Source organism: Populus euphratica, unplaced genomic scaffold (assembly GCF_000495115.2).
Source record: "Populus euphratica unplaced genomic scaffold, PopEup_1.0 scaffold18.1, whole genome shotgun sequence".
Taxonomy (NCBI): Eukaryota; Viridiplantae; Streptophyta; class Magnoliopsida; order Malpighiales; family Salicaceae; genus Populus; species Populus euphratica.
The window spans coordinates 129,963-143,357 of NW_011499881.1; the positions used below are offsets into that span (position 1 = coordinate 129,963).

The following is a 13,395-nucleotide window of genomic DNA, read 5'->3' on the forward strand; positions in this document are numbered from 1 at the left end:
ATAAAGACCAATAAAATCAATGAGGACCAAAATTGAAAACAAAATAAAATGTTAAAGGAAAAAATTAAAAAAATCAAGCAAATTATTTCAAAATAGTAATCAAAAGAATAAGGGTCAAACTATATAAAAAAAACAAAGAAAACAAATATTAAAGGATGAAATAAATTTAAAAAAAAACATTAAAATCAAAATAATAATAATTAAATTTAATATAAATATAAACTGAAAAATATAATTGAATTTTTAAAGGTTTAGCACGAATAGCAAGACATAAGAGAAAAAAACTTTAGTACCACTTAATCACGGCAAATATGATGGCACACACCACCTTATTAGCTTCTTCACCACAATATATGTTGGGCATCATGACAATATGTAGTTTTTGGCCATCAAAAGATTTCACATGTGTTTCTAGAAGGGTATACGGATGATCACAAGTGCTATGCTCGTTTTTGTTTTTTTATTAATTTTTTTATATTTTATTAATTTAAATTATTAAACAACCTCTAAAAGCATCTTAATATTATTAAAAAATATTGTAAAGTTGAAAACATGCTTCTAAGCTAACTTTAGATTTTTTATTCTATGGTTAAATTTTTCATTTCATTATATAAAAAATATGAAAAAAAAAAAGAGAAAACCCTCTCATCAAGCTTAATATTTTTTCAACTATTAAAGATATTGACATCATTTTTCTATGAAAATAAAATAAAATAACAAAAAAGTTTATAGATAAAAAAACCAAAAAATTTTGCGTTCAAAGACAACGATATAATTTTACTATATATATATATATAAAAAAGCTAACTAGATTGTCCCATGCCAATCCAAACTAAATCACAAATATCTTTTGAAATTTTTTATAATGTGGATATCATTACCTATAGATTGGACTAGACAAGAACATAAATAAATTCAGGTTGAGAAGAACTTGTAATAGATCATTAAAACTAAAACATTTGTAGAGCACCAGTTCAATATAAAGATTTTAAGTTTAATTCCATTAATATTTATTTATTAAAAAATAATATATTTACATTCGATTAGTTGTATTCACATGAATATATAAAACTTTGACTCTCGTATAGATTTAATAAGAATATTTAAATTTGTGTAATTATGAAAAAACTTGGATTTTTTGATTTGGTGTGTGGCACTCGTTAACAAAACATAATTAGCTTTGAAAAATTATTGTAGTTTAGGATCTATTAGTGTTGTTCACTAGAACAACTTAATGGTATTTTTGTCCTTTCTTTCAATAACATTTACATTAGTTTTTCAAGGGTATTTAAGTATTTTCATATAACTCATTTATCATTTCCAAATTGATTGGAAACTACATTAGTTATTCAAGGGTATTTAAGTATTTTCATATAACTCATTTATCATTTCCAAATTGATTGGAAACAAGTAATTTTTTTTTTCTATCTCAATTGCATAATCAAATAACAAGAATACACTTAATGTCAAAGGAAATTTTTGTATTTTTACAGTTATTTTTTTTGTTATTAAAATTTAAGCCTGGAGTAATTTGGTGTGTCATCAAATATAAAAAAAAATAAAAAAACAATAAAAATACATAACAAAACAAATAAAAATATCCTTTAAATCAAGAAATTTAAGCATGAGATCAAAGGGTGTTTTTATTTTTTCACAAAGTTTTTTTGTAATTTAAAAGTCAATTATGAGGTACTTTTGTGTGTTTTTATTTTTTCACAAAGTTTTTTTTATAATTTAAAAGTCAATTATGGGATACTTTTCCATTAAAACAATGCATAGAAATACCTTTTACATTAAAAAAATAAAACAAACTTACTATTTTCAATTTCAAGGAATATTTTTCCATTAAAAGAATGTATCGTGATAACTTCTAATTTTTTTATTTAATTATAGAGAAAAAATTATTTGATCAGTTAATAATCTTTACTTTTTATACTGAATTTCATATATAATTGCATTTTAAATTTTAATTTTATAAAAAATAAAATAATATATTTTTCATTCAATAAAAATCTAATTTTTATTTATTTTATATATAAAAATCAGTTTCACAAGAATTTTGATTAAATACATATTTCTTAAAAATTAATTTAAAAAATATATAATTAATATTTTTAACCGTTATGCAACATCAAATTCAGAAAATGATTGCATCAAGCTCCATTTGAACGCTCACAATTAACTAAGCTTTTCACTGTTTTTAATTTTTTCTTTTATGGGCAAGACAAGATTTAGGTGGTGTTTTATCGTGCGGATAAAATAGCAGGTTAAGAGTTGAATGCTTTTTTTTTAAATTGTTTTAACATACTAATATTAAAATTATTTTTTAAAATAAAAAAACATATATTACTTTAATATATTTTTAAATAAAAAATATTTTAAAAAATAATTATTAATACTCTTCCCATTTTTTTTAAATTAAAGCCCGCAGTTAATTCTGAAATTTAAAAAGAAAGCGACTGGAGGAAAATCAATCACCGTCAAGGACATAAATGCCATGAAATGATCTTTCACTGAAATTAAAGTGTATAAATGATTAGATAGAGCCTGCAATTAATGGCTAAGTAGCTACTATCACAGCCAAATTATTACTGTAGAGTAGTGTTTAGCATCAAATCATGGTCCAATCTCATGAACTTTATGCTATTAGCATTAATAAATTAAAATTTTGAACTGCAAGGAATTTTAATAAAATAACACGGTTCATATTTGTTATAGTTTTACAACACCCCATATAAAAAGAAGTTATAATTCAAAAAAGTTACAATAAATTAATATAACATTTATAAAACAAAACTTCTTTACAAAATATGACAATAAAAAAAAATTAAAATTTAATTTGAAGATATAATTATTCATTTGGAATTATAATTGTGATTATTTTTAAAGTATTTTTTATTTAGAATTAAATTAAAATACTATTTTTTTATTTTAAAAATTATTGATAATATCAACTCATCAAAATAATCTGAAAATTTCAAGAAAATATTAATTTAAAATAAAAAATAAAATAAATTTAAATTTCTAAAACAATATTTTTAAAACATAAAAATAAATATGACCATATTTAAAATCACGACAGAATAAAATGTCACTGTTTAGAATAAAAAGAGGACAGAAATGGCACTATTCTATGATTTTTTTTCAAACTATATTATTCCATTAATATTTTTAATTTAATTTGCTATATATAAAAAGAAGTGACCATTGATTTAAAGATATTAACGTCCATTAATTTAATTTGCTATATATAAAAAGAATTGACGATTGATTTAAAGATATTAACGTTCCACCGCCCCCCCCCGACACTCTCACAACCCGTCGGTGTTTCTGTTGAAAGTGAAGGCACCTTTTTCCTCCATCACGCATTACTCTTCGTCAGCAATAATTGTTTTTTTTTTTTGGTGATATATAATTAAATTTAGCTGCATTTATCTGATTCAGTTGAAGCGGTTTGTCATTGATTTTGCATCAGACAAGGCCTCGTTGTTTTCCCCGAAGGTTTCTGACTCTCTGTCTGAATTATATTATTATATTGCTTTTAAGATCTCGTTTGTATCTTGAAGAAAATCTAAACCGTCGGTATCGAAATAAAAGATCCACGTAAGCTGATGGATTTTGCAAACAAAAAGCATGTGATTGCTATTAAAAAATAGTATTTTTTATTCAATAAAAGATCGAGTAATTATAAAATATCCAATAAAATAAATAAGCTAAATTATAAAAATTTAATGTTTTTTTTTCTAGAATACCTGTGGAAAAAAGTTATAGGAGAGGCTCTGTGATCATCTTTTGTGGCCAAACAATCATGTCTGATGGATTGTTTCTACTCATAAAAATGAAGTCTTTATTGTCTAACAATTTAGAGGTACAATGCTTTCATGGCATTTATTTTTACTTTTAAGAGTGTCGTTAAATTTTATTTATTTATTTTAAATTTATATATTTTTTAGTATTTTTAGATTATTTTAATGTACTAATTTTAAAAATAAAAGTATATTATTTTAATATATTTATAAATAAAATATATTTTAAAAAATAACTATCATTACCTTCTCCACTCCTCAAAATAATTGGAATATAGAATTAGCAATTATCGTACCACTGAATATCACATGTACAGCATGTGAAGAGCTTCACTGTCACCACAGTCCAAAATGAACATTCATTGTGCTTATTTAATGTTTTTATTGTTTTACATTAAAATTGATATTTAATTAATTTTATAAATATAAAATTAATAATTATATAAGTTAATAATAATTGTAAAGTTTGTAGACATAAGTAATAACCTCTAAAAAACAAACTCGAACTATACCCTTTTAAATTTACTTATTTAATGTTTTATACAGTTTTTTTGTGAATTAACACGAACCGAGTCAATTTAAGCCTATATTGATTACTGTTCGTTTAATAATTGTAATTAAACCCTGTTTAGTTTGAATGGATGAATTTTATCAGACCCTGTTTAAAGAAGCTCATTATAGCTCGCCATAAATAAGCTAGGCATTTTTTACTATAAAAAAAATACAATCTCTTAATTTTTTTTATATTTTTAATATATTATGAAAATACTCCTGGATATAACCCAGGGATGAATCATCACTTTGAATAAGCTGCGTTTGGTGTTGTTTTGGTGAGGTACATGCCACTACAAGGGTTTAAGCAATATTTATTTACCGGATACATGCGAGTTATTGTTTTATTTATTTACCGGATACATGCGAGTTATTTTTTAATTTAAATTATATATATATATATCCAATTAGCACAGAACCTTTATGAAAATTAGAAGAAAAAAAATACTTAAAGTGTCCTTGCTTCCATGGTTAAAGGAAGATTAAAAATTTGTTTTTGGTTCTCAGAATTTGACGTCCTATCGCCCTGGATTGAACCAAAAATTGAACAAAAAAAAATAAAAATTGCATAATCAGACATAAAAACCATGCCCACCCGGAAGCTCCTCTACGGCATGGACTCCATAGATAGACAGCAGCTCCACTCATTAATATTTCTTCAAAAAAGAGCAAGCTTGTATCATTAATTAATTTGAATAGTTCATGTGCGACTCGAGCTTGTATATATAATTTCTCCATACACAGGAGATGATTCCAATTTACAATTCGCATTGTAGAAAATAAAAGCAACTGATTAACTTATGCATTATTTTTCCCCTTTTTTTGTTTCCAATTAATCCTATATTTATAGCTCGTCTATTTTAAAGGCAAAAGGAAAAGGATTTTGGTGCAATGACTACTATACAATTTCTTAATTTTTTTTTAACAAAAATCAAGCTAGAAAAATACCAAATTATTAATCCAAGAAAAAACTATTTATATATAAAAAAAAGGTGGGAACCCAAGTTGTCTATACTAGGAATGATTATTTTTTATTTGATTTGGTTTTTATAAAAAGAGTAACCATATCAAAACTTTTTTAAAAAATCAAAATTGAATCGAAACTGGTTCAGACCAATTGATTTTGGTTAGGTTTAATTTGGTTTTTTAGGATAAAAATCAGTTTAAACAAGTTTAGCCATATTTTTTTTATTTGACTCGATGTTTTTAAAAAATTTTAAGTTTAGTTCAATTTTTTTAATTCCAAACTTACGAAATTAAAATCGAACAAAACAAGTTAATTCTTTTAATTTTTTTTTTTTTTACAGATTGATTTTTTCAGTTATTTTTTTAATTTTTTCAATTTAATTAGTATTCTAATTTTTTACTTATCCTAGTGTATATATTATTCCAACATCCAAGCACATGCTTAGCTAACATGGAAATAAATGTTTTCTTTTTGCTTCCAATCCATTCCCGACGTTATTGTCATTATTATTATTATTATTATTATTATTATTAACAAACAAATAAAGAAATAATAAATTCGTAAGAGTATGTATGTGTGGCTATCCCTGTAGCCCGCGTGCGGAGCTTTAAGTAAATTACGGAGAAAGGGGAAAGCTCAAAGCAGCTTTGAAAACAAGGAGCGACTCACATGGGAAGTCCGTACTGTCTGTCAGTCAGTCAGGCAGTCAAGTAGCCATAGCCGTCTTTTTCGCTTCTTTTATATCCATCACATCATCCTGGCTCGGGAGCCCCATGCACGCACGTTCTCCCATGTGACCTTTGTTCCCTTACATCCTCCACCGCTCGGCCCTGCAATTCCCTTGTCTTACCCTCATATCCATCACCTTCAGAGTGTTTGGGCACGTCTTCTATTATATATATATATATATATAAAATGTAATTTTTTATTTTTTAAATGATTTTGATATGTTAATATTTAAAAAAAAAAAAATTATTTGAATTTATTTTTATGCCACCACTACCATAACATCAAACCTCTACCCTATTTAAGATATGTTTTGTTTTTTATATTTTTTAAAATGCTTGAATTTTTTTATTTTTTAATATTTTATAATTTTAATGTATGAATATTAAAAATATATTTTTTAAAATTTTATTAAATCTTAAAGGAAAAAAAGAAAGAAAGAAAGAAACACCGAATGGGGTATCATAATTAGCTTATAAAAGCTCTCTCTTGCAAGCAACTTCGGTGGGCTGATCTTACGTTAGTTTGATTGAAGACAAGGCCTAACTTAACATGGGTCTCTGCTCTCTCCCTCTCAATGCTGCAGCCCGGCATATCTCTCACAGCCATTAGCTTTTCAAGTTAAACTTCCATGGGTCACTTGGCGGACCTGTTGTATTCGGTGTTATTAAACACGTGGGTCACCCGGAGATTTAATCTAATTTAGATTAAGAAAATGATAATTAATTGATACAGTCAAATTTAAATGATTTAAATATTAATTTATTTACACAGTCAAAACTCAATTTGATGTTTTGTACTTTTCTTTCAAAACAATGTTTTTTAATTTTTTTCTTAAAATTAAAACATCTTTTTAATTAAACGAGGTTAATGTAGATGAACACAATGGCTCGGGTCATCTATCTAACTGTATTTAATACTTTTTTTATATTGCTTTTCATGCAAAAATTATAATTCTATTTTTATCCACAAACTATCTAATTGTTCATTATCTAACATGTCCATATTAACATTTCCATACTGGATAAGATCCTTGTTCATTATGAAGCTGTCTGAGAATATTTAAAAATTATGTATTTAATTATGATGCCCAATGCACAAAACCCAAAGAAAAGGGTTGAAAATATAAATAAAAAAACTTTAAATATCCCACTATACAACAGCTAACAACATAATGTAACATCTAGATTATAAGTCAGGAAAATTAATCCGGATCAATTATTTAAAAAATAATAATTTAATTTTCTTTTTTTTTAAATCAAGAAATTTAAATGAATCAGATCAAAATCAAAACTCAAATTGAATTATATGAGTTGACATGACCGTATTTTTAAATCAACTCGCCAGGTACCATATGAAACAATAGATGATTAGATGCCCATTCTTGAATGATGGGGGGGCTGTCTTGTAGACCCCAATCTGGGCCAAAACCAAACTGTTCTAGATATTGATCACGGCCCACCAAGGCCCACGTATCTTCGAGCTCGACTGGGCACTGAACTGAAGCTCTTTTTTGGAAGGTTGATGGACTCTTGGTTCATTTCTATGGCAAGCAGTCATGTAAACAAAAAGAAAGCATGCGAAAAACAGAAAGGAAACTCTGCTAGCAGTCTGATAATTTATCAGACAGCGCCGGCACGGTCAGCCTACAGAAAAGGATGCAGAAGGAATTCATGCTATTCACCCCTTGCAATTCATTGTTTATTTTCTTTTTCAAAACAGTCTGTTTCGTTGCCCATATAGAGCGTATCGGCTGTGAAACTTCAAGAAAGACAGAACACTGATAGAGAGCTCTCATACATCACACCAGCCACAGCTACCTATCCCGCCCATGAATCTTACGCATCTTGCTGATATCGCTTCTCAACTGCAATACCATTTCTGTACAACCAACATGCCTTGGAGAACCTCAACGAGTATGGAATAGATTTGCATCACCTCCGACATGTATGTGAAGGCGCTATTGGTTGAAGTGCTGCTTCGAAGCAGCTTCAAGCTGTTCTCTGTGTTCATCATAACAGGTGAAAACTATACCTGTCAATCTAGGCCAAATTGAGATAATGCCATCATGACTGAACATCTCTTCGATCACTCTCTTTTGGCTTGATAATCCTGGAGTATAGTTGATTTGGAAAAACATATGCAGTGAGCAAATGAGAAACAATAATTCCCTAACATGACAGGAAAAAAAAGTTGCTCGCTAAGGGAAACAATAACTCCGGCATCTTTTTTAACACACACCACAAAAAAAAATAAAAAAAATACACACTCCTTTTCCCAAAGAGTAACTTATAACTTGTTTCCTGTATTGAAAATATGAAATTAATTAATTAGTCCTTTTAGTATTAGAATTGATTAAATAGTCCTCTAAACAATATTGACCATTCTCAATTTAGTAGTTTTTTGCTCAAAGAATGCCTCCTTGCCTAATTAAATACCTCATCTTCCCAGCTATTTTCTTTGTTCTTTTTTCTAAGAAAAATAAAAAAGAATTGGAAATGGACATGCAAATGACAGGCGACATAAATTATAAAAAAAGAGTATAGGGATCAAACACAAGTTTTCTACACCATGAAACTAGTTAACAAGTTTTGTCACGCTACAGGGACTTGAGTTATAATTTAATCTTTTGCAAATGCCATGAACTAATCCGACACATTCATAACCACACCTAAGGATATCAAGAGGGTGAATTCACAACTAGCTTGCAGTTTTCTGCTCAACGTTTCCAGACAATAATATCATGAAGAGCATGACAAAATGAACATGCATGCATGAAACAGGATGCGGACATAATGTAGGACTCAGGGCAAAAGCACTACCTAATTTTCCTATAATTTAAATAATGTGCCTACATGGTCAATCAGTTAACGATGAAGATGTCAATTCTATATTAAAAAGTGCAGCTACCATTCTACTTTTGCTTATTGTTATGTAGTTCATCCCTTGCACAAACCTCAGTAGGAGCGGAAACTTCACTTTTTTCTACTATGGAATTTGTTTCCCCATCTTGCTTCTGGTCCTGGCCAGATAGATCACCATTTACAACCTTAGGAGCAGAGGAATCATGAATAGCTGCTGTAGATGCGTCATCAATTACAGCAGCACCAACTGGACTGTTTCCATTTCCTCTGATAAATGAACTGCTGCTGTGCTCTTTATTTTCCATTTGACTTCCTCTACCCGCAGCCTCTTCAGCTGTCCTCTCCTCTTCTTCTCTTTGTTGCCTTCTCCTTGCCTCTTGTTCCTTTAATTGCTTGAATCTGAATGACAGTATATTTAGACCATGATACAGAAACTGGGATGAAGAAGTAAGAAAGGAAAGGTTAGTGATTACAGACCTTTCACCAGGACGCGACCCTTTTGGCATCAGCGTTAGTGATTACAGACCTTTCACCAGGACACGACCCTTTTGGCGTCAACTTTTCTTCTTGCCTGGTCTTAGTTTGTATGGAATTTAATTCAGAGATAGGTGTCTGAACCTGCAGTTGGTCCTCTTTAACAATATCATTACTGAACTTCGTCACAGGATTTTTTGCACCCCCTAACTTTTGAAGCCACACCTGTTGTATTGTGCTTAATATGTTATTTGTGAGCCTGCAAAAAATTAAACAAAAATTTCAGGAAAATATAGGAAGAATAGTGGCGGAAAAAACCATTTTCAATCACAACGTCTCCAAGACTCTAAATGAGATAATGTGGTGTTCACATAATTGCAAGGTTGCTCACCAATAAAGGCTTAGACCAGAAGGAACTGAAAGAGAAAAGTAACCGATCATTAATGGAAGGAACTTTGTTATTGCTTGAGAATTCTTCACACTTGGATCATCGCTCTGAAAGCAGTAACACGTTAAAATTTGCAGTGTCATCTAAAACCAAATAAAAAGAGTGACCAATTATGACAGCATTCAAACACAAAACTTTTAGCACTTCATCAAAACACATGACACAGCTTTTAGGCTTTAGGACAAAGGGTCAGCATTCTCTCCCTGCAGCCTTAGGCCTTAGCAAAAAGGGCTGGCACATGTACTAGTTTCCTCAAAGTAAGCAGAACAAAGCACTCAGCATCACAAATTCACTTCAGTTCTTGGCCAGACAAGTTCTCACTACTCTGTCTCTTCTTGCATAACAAAATTGACTGCATCAATATTAGTTATACACTCCTATATGGTATATCTTGTCAATTTCTGTCACACTTCACTTCAGATCTATGCATACACATAGCATGTATTTAGGGTCGCGCATGAAATGGACAAGTGATGCACTTCAGTCATGTAACTATTGATGGCCGCAGTATAGGCATTTGCGGACTCAACATGCACTGTGCTATGAGTTTTCAGTTGCAAAAAAGGCCAAAAAGGATACGCTTTGCTTCACTGCAAGGCATAGCCTCTGAGAGAGCAGAGCACGAGGAAAAAATGTTTTGAACCAGTTAAAAGAGCAATCACTTAAACTAATCAGGATTATGCAGACATGAGCAAATCTAAACTTGGGTAGCAATGGACCTGTGATGATTGCATAATTTGGACGGACATGTATTGCAAGACAACCAACATGGCAGGCAAAACAAGATATGCCACAGTATCTGACCATCCAAGGGGTGGCTGTCCATCCTGAGAAAAACAAAAAAGAAGTAATAAACAACAAGCTCCACAGCATGCCTCAAAGCCTAATAACAAAAAGAAAAAAATCCGAAATAGAATGAAGCAGGAAAAAAAAAACTGCAATCAGCATATCCTAACCGCCATCAACATGAAGACACTTGATTAAAATGCAAGTTCACATTTATGAGTAAGGAGAGTAATAAAAAAGAATTGAAATCCTTTAAGTTGTGATGAAATACTGTTCAGCTTATCTCATCTCTCAGAGAGCAGGATGATTCACAAAAAAGCTTCCCAAGTCTTGTATAGAGTATGATCAGATCAACACAAAGTTCGATCAGAAACCCATGCTAATCAATAGCACTGGAAAACTGAATTAAGGCACTCACTACAAAAGGGAAAAGCCAAGAGATTCCGCTGCCATTTTGACGTTCAGCAATTGTAGTTGGACCGGCCAGAGAGGGTATCCAAAAGAAACCTTCTGTGAGGAGTCCCTTGATATTAGACACAGAAATTAATTTAGAGAAGAAAGATAAATAATATCCATAAAACTAAAAGCTAAAGCAAGTATACTTTTTTATGAAGTGAGAAAATTAACATGGAAGGAATGTTACCTCATTTGCTACATTTGAAAGGGCTCTATAGAGTCCAATCCACACTGGAATTGTGGCAAGTGTAGGGAGACATCCTAGCACAAAGTGGTAAGAATATTGAAAACACTTTTAACTAAGCAGGGCAAAGGAAAGCTTAAATCATGCTACAAAGCAGAAAAAAAAAATCTTATAAAAAAGAGAGAATTAAAGCTACAACAAACTGTGTAACAGAAGTACCTGCTAGTGGGTTTATGCCAGCTAGCTTATACAACCGAGCAGTCTCAAGTTGAATCCTCTCCTGGAGGTAAACAAATGAATCGAACTAGGTCAGCGAAATGACACAAGCAACAAGCTCTGATAAATGGTTCCCATTGCCCTATTTTTATAAGAGAAAAGGAATGTCAGATAGACCTGATCACCAGCATAGAGCTGTTGAACAGCCTTAATTTGCGGTTGCAAAGATCGCATAGCCATAGCAGATTCCACCTGCCCACCACAGCCACATCTTACACATTTGAGCATAATAAACACTGACATGCATAAAAATTGCTTCAAAAAGGAGAAAGAAAACGAACCTGTTTCTTACTCAAAGGAAATGTAGCAGCCTTGACAAGAACAGTCAAGAGTATAATAGCAAAACCATAAGCATACGGTACATGCAAAGCAGATAACCCATCTTTCAACACCTGTAATACTTGCTATAATTAATTATTAAACTCGAGATTCATTTCCTGTTAAAGGAAAAGGAAAGGACAGGACAGGACCAAACCTTTAAAGTACTCTCGAGACAGGAAGTAATACCAGAAAGCCAATCACTGTTCTGTTTGGTGCTACTATCGACGACCTGGTCGTGATTAGAGACAGCAGCATCGGCAATTGTGTAAATAATACTCTCTGCTCTACCAAACAAGTTCTTGATTACAGCCTCCGCGTTATCGGGGTCAGGAAAGAGACCCGGTCTGAAACCGAACCGGGCTACGCAGAGAGAACCGCGAGGAATTAATGGTTTGGGAAGGTGAGGCGGGTGGATGGGGGGGAGAGAGGTAGAGGTTTTGGTTCGGTCGATAAAAGGGAGGGAGAGAGGGATTAGGCTTCGTGTTGTACAGGAAGGAGAAGAGGCCATTCTTGCTTCCTGTTTCCAAGGGAGAGAGAGGTGGCAGAGAGTCGTTTCCTCACTTTTCAACTGCTTTGAGCTGTAAGGGGTCTTTTTCTTTTTAAGATTTGGCCAAACATCACAGAAATCCTCAACCTTTGAGGGGAGTCTAGATTAGGTTACTAACTTATTTTTTTATCTTAATTAGATCCCTATTATACTGAGTGATTCTTAATCAGATACTTCCCTCACTTTTATTCAAATCACATGAAATCTATACAAAATACAATTACATTTTCTAAGGTTTTTAATTTTAATTTAGATCAAGTTATGTAAAAAAAAATATAACGATTTGGTAAATTCATGAGTTTTTGATGAAAAAAAGAAAAAATATTTTATTTTTACATCCTTAATTAACTATTTTGATAATTTAAACTAAATAAAGGATCTAATTAAGAATGAATATCAAATACCTAATTGAAGTAAAAAAAGAGGTTAGGGACTTAACTGATATTGTTCATGTAAATTGAGGATTATCTTGTATTTTATCTTAAATTTTTGTTTACAGTAGTTGGGTCAAGTGATGGCTATTGCCCCATACGTTTTTCACGTGACAAATTGGGAGTATTACAGAGCTAAATAAATAAACGTTTGTGTTGTGCCTGGTCTTGGAGGAAATAGAATAGAATCTCAAGGATATAAGAATATATAAAAATTATTTATAATCATTTAATTTATATATTTTTCAATAAAAACAAAATTAAATACAATATACACTAATAATAACATAAGATTATAAAATTTATTTATAATTATATATTTTAAATAAATATAAAATAAACTCACACACACTAGTAATTATAAATAAATTCTTGTTTATTCGAATTATTTTTAAGTTAATTTTTTAATTTTTTAACTAGATTTATAATTAAAAAAAATTATGATCCAATATTGTTTTATATATTACTCAATTTAATTATAATAAAAAATTATTATTAATTGTATTAACATGTTTTAGTGTTGGAGTTTAATAATAAGAGTTTAAAATTAAAATGTT

At 30.3% G+C, this 13,395-nt stretch overlaps 1 protein-coding gene across 1 annotated transcript; it reads right to left on the minus strand.

The window, feature by feature from the left end:
- Positions 1-7,640: 7,640 nt before the first annotated feature.
- On the minus strand, positions 7,641-12,428 carry LOC105129302 (ALBINO3-like protein 1, chloroplastic). The gene is made up of 11 exons (XM_011031292.1): positions 12,015-12,428; positions 11,821-11,931; positions 11,657-11,731; positions 11,483-11,543; positions 11,267-11,340; positions 11,042-11,146; positions 10,557-10,664; positions 9,781-9,884; positions 9,442-9,648; positions 9,008-9,314; positions 7,641-8,163 (listed from the first exon to the last, which is right to left on the minus strand). Exons 1-11 carry the CDS (start codon positions 12,366-12,368, stop codon positions 8,140-8,142), a joined length of 1,530 nt encoding a protein of 509 aa, XP_011029594.1. The 5' UTR covers positions 12,369-12,428; the 3' UTR covers positions 7,641-8,139.
- Positions 12,429-13,395: the final 967 nt, after the last annotated feature.

Excerpts from the sequence above, each read along its gene's own strand:
- LOC105129302 (XM_011031292.1), bottom strand. The coding sequence starts at position 12,368 with ATGGCCTCTTCTCCTTCCTGTACAACACGAAGCCTAATCCCTCTCTCC. Across the intron at positions 9,885-10,556 it reads AAATTATGCAATCATCACAG|AGCGATGATCCAAGTGTGAA; the intron begins GTCCATTGCTAC and ends TACTGCTTTCAG. Across the intron at positions 8,164-9,007 it reads AAGTTTCCGCTCCTACTGAG|GATTATCAAGCCAAAAGAGA; the intron begins GTTTGTGCAAGG and ends ACTATACTCCAG.